This window comes from Pinus tabuliformis, chromosome 6, assembly GCF_031772625.1.
Source record: "Pinus tabuliformis cultivar Carrire ecotype Pingquan chromosome 6, CPIR1, whole genome shotgun sequence".
Classification (NCBI taxonomy): domain Eukaryota; kingdom Viridiplantae; phylum Streptophyta; class Pinopsida; order Pinales; family Pinaceae; genus Pinus; species Pinus tabuliformis.
The window spans coordinates 266,322,397-266,333,429 of NC_142292.1; the positions used below are offsets into that span (position 1 = coordinate 266,322,397).

The 11,033-nt window shown below is 28.4% G+C and overlaps 1 protein-coding gene across 2 annotated transcripts; it reads right to left on the bottom strand.

Moving 5' to 3' along the window:
- Positions 1 to 1,183: 1,183 nt before the first annotated feature.
- On the bottom strand, positions 1,184 to 7,213 carry LOC149258389 (uncharacterized). Of its 2 annotated transcripts, none has more exons than XM_089415251.1 (7): positions 6,861 to 6,901; positions 6,328 to 6,466; positions 5,888 to 6,225; positions 4,564 to 4,757; positions 4,389 to 4,445; positions 2,466 to 2,534; positions 1,184 to 2,375 (listed from the first exon to the last, which is right to left on the bottom strand). In XM_089415251.1, exons 2-7 carry the CDS (start codon positions 6,376 to 6,378, stop codon positions 1,861 to 1,863), a joined length of 1,224 nt encoding a protein of 407 aa, XP_089271377.1. In that variant the 5' UTR covers positions 6,379 to 6,466; positions 6,861 to 6,901; the 3' UTR covers positions 1,184 to 1,860. The 2 variants fall into 2 exon arrangements, with proteins under 2 accessions (XP_089271377.1, XP_089271372.1); XM_089415246.1 differs by having other exon boundaries at positions 1,185 to 2,375; positions 6,359 to 6,466; positions 6,861 to 7,213.
- Positions 7,214 to 11,033: the final 3,820 nt, after the last annotated feature.

Here is an 11,033-nt window from a genome sequence, read left to right on the forward strand (position 1 = left end):
TTTACATAATGATTTATAGTTTAATTTCTCTTTTTATGCATCATTACAACTATAACTCTACAATATAATGCATTTTTCAAATGTTTAATTTAAGAATCTATATTAAAGTTATTTTGTGGAAAATGGTTAATGTTAGGCTTTGGTTAAGAACTTATCTCTATAAAAAAATAAAAAAATCTAAAAAACCATTATATTCATCATGTATCATAATAATTTAAGCTTTGTTATAATACCATGGTTCAATATCATGGCTTATCAATACAACATGTCAAAAAATCATAATTCATTTCAAAATCAAAATATTTTATAAATATTTTATTTTAATTTAATGTTATAATACCATGAACCACTACCATGGCTTACCAATACCACTTGTCTAAAAACTATAACTTATTTTAAAATAAAATATTTTACTTTATTTTTATAACATTTTTTATATTAATTTTTAATTTATATAAATTTAAAATTATATTTAATATATTTAATTTAAATGTATATTAATTTTATATATATTATTATTCTTATTTAGAATGGTTAATTATTTTTTCACATCAAAGACAAATATTACAAGTATACCAAAAAAAATCACACTATAAACGTTATTATGTAGATTCCTAATTAATTTAAGTTATTCATCTTAATTTTAAATTAAAAAAAAAATAATAATAATAATAAATAAAAAAATTATCAGATCCTTAAGCTGAGGCCGATCTATCTAAAGTTTCTGTGAATGGTCTCGAGAATCTCCGCTGATGGACTCTGAAGCTGATCTAGCTAAAGTCTCTCGATCTCATTTGGAGTTTTTGGAGAAAAAAGGAAAAGGAAAGTTTGAGTGGTTTTTTACATCAAGCTGATCTAGCTAAAGCTGATCTTGTCAGAGTTTCCATTTTTTCCCTGATTGATTTGTGTGTTTTTTAGACTACAATATTATAATAATTATTTTATTTACTTCAATTTTATAATAAATAAATATATAAACTTTTAATTCTTAAACAATAAATTTTTATGTTATATATACCGATATATTACATTTGATAGGTTAAATAAAAACAATATCGTTCAACTCCTTTTCATATGACTGGAACAAAAGTCAGAAGATATCTTACGTCAGAATTCATCTAAATGCAGCGCTGCCGTTATCTTAAAAATTCTAAAATGATCCCTTTGTAATATTAGTAATGAAATTACTCCTTTTTCCAAGACAAAATAGTCATTATTAATGAAATGCTAAGAAAATCTTGATTTCCAACTTATATCCGTTCCGCTTGGCTGCTGCTGGATGCATAAGGTTGGTATTCATCTTAAAGTTGCTTGCAAAAAAACAAGAGTTAATGTCAAAGGAAACACAAGAACATCCAAGTAACAGCACTTTCTTAGATCCAGAAGCCTAGAAAACCCAAGCACCCACATTACGCCGAGCATTTCGGTTTCAATACTGCAACAATCTAAAAACAGAACGGGCTGGAAAGGGGCGCTGAAAAATGGCCATTTCCCCAAAATCCCCTAAATGGCTACTACTAGGTGGTTAATAGCGTCCTTCAGCTCTTTAATCATCTCCTCATATTTGTCCGTCAAGACTTGGTTTGCAACATTGGAGAAAGTCAGAGCTCCTTTTCTTGAGGACGTAATTTCTGTCCAGTGAAAGTTATTATCTTCTTTACTGCCATCAAAGCTTTCATCTTATCAGTAACCTGGGCTTGCGCCAGTTATGTGATGATAGTCTTGGTGGTCTAATCATCCTTTTCCTAGAATTTTTCACTGGTCCTCCTCGTTAAGGTCTATCATGGGTCATTTCACTGATGAAGTTTGTACATTTAAGACATGTAACGGGGATAAACTAGCTTTTCCTTGGCTGCTAGTTCACTGCCCTGTAAGTGAGTGGTTCCCTTTTGAGGCCCGGATCTCTCCTTGTTTAGTATGCTCCTCTGGCTTATCCTTTTTTCGCCAAGATTCTTCGCTGGTTGGACCTTTTTGAGGTTGAATTCCTGTGGGTGGCTTCCTGGTTTCTGCATCTCTAGCCCTCTTTACATCCTCCTCATTTTTTGCCATTGTTTGCTTATCCTCGGCCTGTCTCTCTGTCTTCTGATCTGCTTCTTTCGTCTTTTTCTCCTGCTCCTTCCTCTTATCTTCCTCGGCCTTCTTCAATGGCTGCTCTTCCCTTTTCTCATTCGCTCCTTTCTCAGCAAATGGCTTGTGTTGTTCCTTGGTCTGTACACCTCCGAGAGTTTGTGCTCTCGTAGGTTGCCCGCCCTGGTCAATTTTTCCCAGGTCATTTCTTTGTGCAGATGATCCCTTATTACTCTGCAGGGCACATTGAGCCTGCTCTTGCTGCCATCTCTTCTCCACATCGCTTCTGGCCCGGCCTGGTGCCATGACTGGGAAGCCATCAATTGAGCAGAATAATTTTAATTTCAGATTTCAACAAAGACTAAAATACATTAATGTAACAATATACGGCAAATCACCTGGATTTTCTGAAATACATGGCAATCGACTTGGATATTCTGGATATCCTGTGGACGAAGGTAGCGAACCTGTTTCAACCAACATTAAACATCACATCTAACTTTACTTGAAATACCTAAACTACATTTGAATGTTGCTGGTGACTACATTCAACTACATTTGAATGTTGCTGGTCACTACATTCAGATATATATTGTCTATATATATAGTTGGGGAGACAGAGTACACCGTACCATGGAACCTTGAAATAAAACTATACTGAACACCATTTACTTATTGAATATCGGCAAATCATAAATGAAAATCAAGAAAACCTTGTGTAACCAAATATAATTATATAGACGACAGGAAATAATTCGGTACCATGGAACCTCGGAAATAAAACTAGTTTGAACACTTTTTGCTTATTAAATATTGGAAATTCATAAATTAAAAAACAAAAAAATTTATATGATACCCAATAAAACTTATATGATACCAAATAAAACATATATGTGACCAAACACGAATATATTGGAGGACAGAAAACAGTGTTCTAAGGCACATTTAGTTAATAAAAATATAATTCTGTATCAAAACCATAGTGAACAGCATTTATTTATTAAATAATGGAATACCAAATAAAACATATATGTGACCAAACACAAATATATTGGAGGACAGAAAACAGTGTTTTAACGCATATTTAGTTAATAAAAATATAATTCTGTATCAAAACCATAGTGAACAGTAATTACTAAAAAAAAAAAACCTTATATGATACCAAATACAATTATATAAAAATACATAAAACGATGATATAAAGTTAATACAAATATCATAAAATTATAGTTTTCTGGTCAGTGATTCAAATACATAAAACAAACTAAAACTGTAGTTTATCAAAAATTTAAAATATTACAAAGTTTTAGTTTTCTGGTCGGGTAATTTATATTTTGTAGTGTTTGTTCTTATCTGTTTTATGATTATTTAGTTTTTATTAATTTTATATTTAAATTTTGAATTTATAAATTTTATAATTAATTATAATGTAACTAAAAAATTAAATTATTTATATGTTTAAAAAAAATTATATGATTTTTTCAAATTTTATATTATTATTTAAATTTAACTTTATTTAATTAATTAAAAAACCCAAAGTAAAATCAAATCCGATCAAATAATTAATTTTGAAAACAACTTTGTTTTTTCATATAAATCAAACATCACAACAAATTCAAACATTATTAAATCTAATCGCCTAATTCACAGCAAAATCAAACATCGTTAAATCTGAGCCTAATTCTTGTTGTGGAGTAACCATCTAAATAACCTTGATTCTGGGTTATTTTATAATATAATAATGTGTTAATACTTTATTTTGATTGAAGAGTAAACTCAACTCTCTTTAGTCATACTAGGTTAAGGTGTCATGTGAGATATATTTAAGGTTTCTGTGAGACAGATATTAATGGAGGTGGAGATTTCCAAAAGTAGCACATTTATTTTTATAATTATTTTAAAAGTTCAGTTTAGTTTAAAAGAAATCAACATTTGACTTTTTAAAATCTTTTATTACAATGTTAATATTAACTCATTTTATAGTAATTATAATTATATAGCAAAGGTTAAAATTTATATATTATATATAAATTAATGTAATTTAAAAATTTAATAATATTATTTTAAATAAAATCAATTAATACCATTAATTTATATATTTATATAAAAAATTAATTATAATTGATAATTATATTATTTTATAGAAAATTAAAATCATTTAAAAAATAAATTATATATTGTAATTTATATAATAAAGAAATTATAATCGTCCACACTACTATAACTATGCATCCCACAGCATGACATTTAATCAGCAAAATTGAAATGATGAGTTGCAGAGTGCATAACACTGGACAGAACAAAAATTCTCGGTCACTTACCTGTTTGAAGATTAACAGTCTGGGCATAAATTATAATGGGCGGCGGCGGAGCGTCAGCTGTAATGAAAACATTAACCATCGCCTCTACGATTAATCTTTAAGTAATAAGTAATAAAGTAGATTATTACATCTTCAACTTAAAATTTAAATAAATTCAGGTGACAAAGCTATGCACCTGGGTGTTTGGGATATGCTCTGCGCTGATCAGGCACCTCATTCTGACTGGACAGAATAGTGATCTTTTCACTGATCTTTTCAGTGTTCTCCAGAATATAAATGCCCATTTTGTTCTGTAGATCCCTGTACATGCTATCTAAATCTTTTCTAATTTTGACGAGTTCCTCCCTGTTTACTGTGGTGTTAAAAAACCTGCCATCCATGAAACTCTATTCATTAAAACAGTACACAGTAGGACATTTCATTAAACAAATAGAGAAGGGTGAAGGGTTAAGGTTGTGTTCCTCTGTTTCTCTTAGGTTGAAGTTCTATTGATTAAAACAGTACGCAGTAGGACATTTGATTAAACACTTAGCTTGAAGTTCTATTGATTAAAACAGTACACAGTAGGACATTTGATTAAACAAATAGAGAAGGGTGAAGGGTTAAGGTTGTGTTCCTCTGTTTCTCTTAGGTTGAAGTTGAGTATGAAAATATTGAAATGGCAGCTTTTTATTATGGGAAGGATGTCAGCAATATTGAAAAATGACATTTGATTAAACACTTAGCTTGAAGTTTTATTGATCAAAACAGTACACAGTAGGACATTTGATTAAACAAATAGAGAAGGGTGAAGGGTTAAGGTTGTGTTCCTCTGTTTCTCTTAGGTTGAAGTTGAGTATGAAAATATTGAAATGGCAGCTTTTTATTATAGAAGGATGTCAGCAATATTGAAAAAATTTTCTTGCATTACAAAGGTATTATTTATGAATTTTTTTTTAATAATTTAATTTAATTTCTTAAATTATTTTTATAAATTTAGACTAAAATAATAATTTTTGAAATTTTTGTTTTGTTTGAGAAGTCTTGTTCCATGAGTATTTAAGTTATTAAAGTTATCCTGGGATCATATGTGGGTTAAACTGACCTTAAGCTGACTGCTTTAGGAATCACACCTAGGTCAAACTAGTCCTAAGCTAACTGGATTTTTTAGCATGTCTCTTCCCCTAACACTAACAGAAGGCACCAACCACCTCTTTAAGTTTGATCCTCTATAGTGTTGCTAAAACAAGTTCATTCTCATAAAGTAATGCTAGTACATAATTTTTGAAATTTTATTAATTAATTGAAAATTTTAATTTATTTTTTTACCAATTTAATTTTCCAAAAAGTTTAAGTATAATTCCTTTAAAATAAATACATATTTTTTATAAAATTAAAAATATAACTTTCTAAAAAAATTCTATAAAAACTTTATTTGTTTTTTTTTAATATCTGATTATCAAGCTATTACATAAAAAAAAATTAGACAATACATCACTCAAATTTGAAAATATACATACTTGGAAAATTTTGAAGAATCTATCTGTGCGCAACACATGAGGGAGCCTTCAAGTATCAATGATGTTGCATCTTTGATTTCATCGCTCATTTTTTCCTTCAAATGAGCACGTTCTTTAAAATCCTTGACTACCCTGGCTAATTTGGTCATTTCTCTCAGAAGACTTAGGCACTCCATCCTGTTGGTACGGACCTCTTCTATTCTCTCCAATATATTTGCCACAACCAGAAAGCCTGCAGCAATTATATTGTTTGCCGAACCCATACTTTGCAAGATACTGCTAACAATGATTTTTGCACTGAGTGAACTGGATTTGGCACTGACAGAACTAATATTATTCTGAATAAAGTAAAATAAAGAGAAATTTAGATCAAAGATTTCACATATAGAACATAGCTATGACGCTGGAATTTGAGGTTTGAATATAAAATTACTACTGACTGCGAAATTATGAAAGATTTTTAATGCGCACAGCATAATTTGTTCCCTCATAAAGCAACTTCCTTAAGTTGATGAAGCTTTGAGAAGTCGGCCAATATTGTTGAGCTGCCTTTAGATTATAAGATGATATTTTCCCCTCCTGACAAAAGACGCAAGTAAAAATTTACCCTAACATTTCAGAGTAGTTCTCGAGTCTTCAAAGAAACTCATTCTACAGTAAGGTGAGATGTGTTTAATATCAGACTATCGTCTAAGAAAAGAATTAAAGATACTTCAAACTGTAAATCTTTCGCAAAATTTTCCATCCAAAGATTTCATGTTCATCTTTTGATAAATCCAAAGTACTATCAAAAGTTGAAAATCGGCCAAGAAAAAAAATAGTACTTCAAATTGTAAATCTTTCTGCAAGTTTTTAAATGCAGAGATTTCATTCTCATCCTTTGATAAAGCCTCAGAACTATCAAAAGTTGAAATAGCTCTATACTATATAATTCAAATGCAAGATAGATCTCAACAATACCGATCCGCCTTACCCGGAACTCGAATAGCTTATATATGTGCATGATTAGCCCGTCCAGATCGAGTTTGGCATTTTCTTCTGTCCCTGCCTTAATCATATGGTCGGACGCCGTTGGAACTCTGTAAGAAGAGGGCGGAATCCGTTGAAGCTGACCTGTATCAGGGTTGGAAAGAAATGAGGCATTTTCAACCTCTGGTCGAGGAAGGGCCTTTTTAACAGAGCGTGAGAAAAAATTGCCGCAGAAGCTTTTTTTCCTCTGCATTGTGAGGACAAAACGCTGGAAACGAGAAAGGCGAATAAACTAAATTACGAAAAAGAGCATGAGAATGCAGGCCAATACTTTCTACTTGCTAGTGATGATAACTGAATGGTAATACGGGATTTATAATATTGAAAAGAATCGAAGATGTTCTTTGCGAACCAGAACCAAATCCTAATTGAGCGCCTGGTCATCTCAGTATTAAAAAGTTAAAATGCTTGCCATCTGCGTGTCATGATAACTGATTCCTCATAGAGGATTTTATAACTTGGAAATATACCTTGCAGAGATATGGAAATGTACCTTTCCTGGATACCAGAAAGAATCGAAGATGTGCGCGCCCGCAAAAATTAAATCCAGACTGAGCGCCTGGGTCATCTGAAAGCATTAAAAAGTTAAAATGCCAATTAATTCCAAGATTAAATATTTATTCCAGAGCCTCCCTCAAAGAAAGAAGTGAAAGTTCCAATCTGTCCGGGTTGATTAGATATTGAGTTCCAAAAATAATTTAGGGAATATTTTGATTGCAATGCAATTATTTTTCACTTTAATATAAATTCTCAGACAGTACGTACTTTTCGTGCTCGTCTCATTTAATTGAGAATAACTTAGCACTTTATGGAGGGAGCTTGTCTCGTTTAATTGAGCATAACTTAGCTTTATGGGGCCCTTGCAAGTCTTGTTTTGTCAGGATTATTGAGCATAACTTAGCCTAAAGGAGTGCTGTTTTGTCTGGATTATTTTTCTTAAACTTTTATTATCTATTTATTGTTTAATTTTTCAGTTACTTAAACAATATTTATTCAATTATTGATAGAATACGCAGATTCTACTTTAACTATTAATATTTTTTTACAACTTATAAAACAAGTTTGTAATAATTTCTTTTCAAAAAATTTAATTATTCTTTTATTTTATAATGAAATAAATTTAAGTGATTAATTTATATAAATAAATCTAATTTATATATAAATTAAAATTAAAAATTGAATTTTATAGATATTTTTATGTTGTAAAGTTTCTTATTATTATTTATATCTGTATTTATGATATATCACATAATATTTGATATATATATATATATATATATATATATATATATATATATATATATATATATATATATATATCATTTAATTTATTAGATTTTTAATGAGATACATTAATATAAATATAAAGATTTTATGATTTACATATTATTAGATTTTATAAATAATATGAAATATTTATTATGTTTAGAAACTATCTATAATTTACTATGGGGAGATGTGTAAGTGTTAGATGTAATGTAAGAAAAATTGTGTGGCAATATTTTTTAAATATTTTATTTTATAACATTTTTAAAATTTAATTTAAAAGCAAAAATTTATGGGGGAAGATGTATTGGTGTAAAATAATGATGTAACAATATTTAAATTTTAATTAATAAGCACATAAAATCTAAATACTTATAATATAACAAGATTCATAACCATGGATATTGATCTCATTTTACTATGGATATTATTAGCTTATAACTAGGCTTTGTTACAATACCATTATAACAAGATTCATTATAACAAGATTCATAACTATAGATATTGATCCCATTTTACCATGGATATTATTAACTTATAACTAGGCTTTTTAAATAACTCTATTACAATACCATGGTGTATCATAAATACCAAATGCTCAAAAGCCATAACTCATTTCAAAATCAAAAATATTTTATTTTATTTTATGTAATAACATTTAAATTTAAATTAAATCTAAAAGGAAAAATTTATGGTTTATTTAATAAGTCATAAAAACTTAATACTTACAATATAACAAGATTCATAACTATAGATATTAAACCTATTTTATCAGGGATATTATTAACTTATAAATAGGCTTTGTAAATAGACGTTTGTTATTGACACGATGAGAAAATACCATGGCTTATTATCAATACTAGATGCTAAAAAACCATAACTCATTTCAAAATGGGCAAATACCATAGCATATCATCAATACCAGATGCTAAAAAACCATAACTCATTTCAAAATGAAAATATTTTATAAATATTTTTATTGTTTTTTTAAATCAATTTTTGTTGGGTATTTAAGGTGAAAATAACCCTATATTAAAATAAGAAAAATTAAGTTACTATTTTTCTTATTAATTTTTGTTGGGTAGTTAAAGTAAACTTGACTTGGTTAAGTTACTGGTGATTTTTGACCTCCAAGTTTATGAAATCTCATGGTATTGCCCATGGTAATACCATGTGGAATATAACCTATTTTAGAGAAGAATTAAACCAACCTAGATCAATCTTATCTTTAAATCTACTAAACAACAAAAGTAATCAAAACTCTTAAAATATAAAAAAAAATTAATCTCACAGATTAATTTTACCAATTTAAAAACAAACTAATATAAATTATATTAATAAATTTTATAAATAATATGAAACCACAACTAAATAATAACTAATTAAAAACTTATTATATATATATATATATAATTTGTTTGAAATTATTTTTTCTTTATAACACCACAAACCAATTCAAAGATATATTCTCTTTTTTAAATATACATTTCATATTCACTTTTAATTATCTATTTCTTAAGAGTTATTCATTCTACTTATATAAAGAGGGAAGATTAAAATAAATTTTAAAGGATGATGAAAAAAAAAATTAACACATATTATAAAGAATAAAATATTTATATATAACTTAATTCCAACCAATATTAAAATATAAATGATATTATTTCAATTAAATTTATTATATATATAATATTTTTATTTAAAAATAATAATAATAATAATTATAAAATATTTTTTCACTTTTATAAATATTTATCAACAAAATATTTTGTGATATATATCTTGATATCACATTCATATTTTAACATTTTATCATTAAAAAAAATTTAATTCCACATTTAAGCCAAATCCAACCATGCATCACATACACTTTTTCAGAAAGAAAAGCATTATATTTATATTAAGAAAATATAGATACTAGAGTTCCTCAAAGTAGCTCGCCTCGTTTCTTCCCAATAACCATGAAAACCTTGAAAAAAGGACAAAAATATTCCATAAATTCCGGACATTCCTGGGATAGTTTATTTATAATCTTGTTGGTCCTTGAATATATGTGTAAAATTGATATGCTAGAAATTTTGTATATTATCCTAGAGTTGCTATGCAATGGGTGTGAGGTTAGATTTTATATATGGTCTATTCCATTCATCCACTTGATTACTAATAGAGAATATCCAAAAACATAAAGTGAGTTTAAATCTCTATCCAAGATAGATTTTACTTAATAAGTAAATGAAAGCTAGCGATTCACCTTAATTATTAGTCATCTTCCTTGAGTTTTCTTTAAAATGGAAAGTGGTCCTATAAGATATAAAGATAGAAACCAATACCAATAGTTATGTCTTCCCTTTGGTAGGCCCCATTAAAGAACCCACGGGAAATGGATTTATTAATTTGCAATTCTCAAATATCATGGAACCTTCTATTTAGGCATCATTTTGAAATGATGGTGAAGACCCATAACATGTGATGAAATATTGAAAGTGTGAATCTATTTATCTTCAAAGAGGGAATCATTTCTAGCAAGCCAAATTATCTACCATAACTATAATAGAGTGAACCAAACTAAGGAATTTCCATCCACATTAATACCATCCTAAAGTGAGTGTTTTATATAAAAGCCCCTTTGACCTCCTTTCATACTTGAGAAAAATAAGAATATTTTAAAAAATAGTTGTAAGTTGGTTTCCTCTTATGTTTTGTACCAAGGAAATTGACTACGGCCAAATTCCCCCCATTATAATTTGTCCTATGTCAACACTTTATCAATAAAACAAGCCATATAAGGAGTTTAGTATTAATAATAACCTTCACATTCCAGAGTGGCTTAGACCACCAACGAATAGCCCCT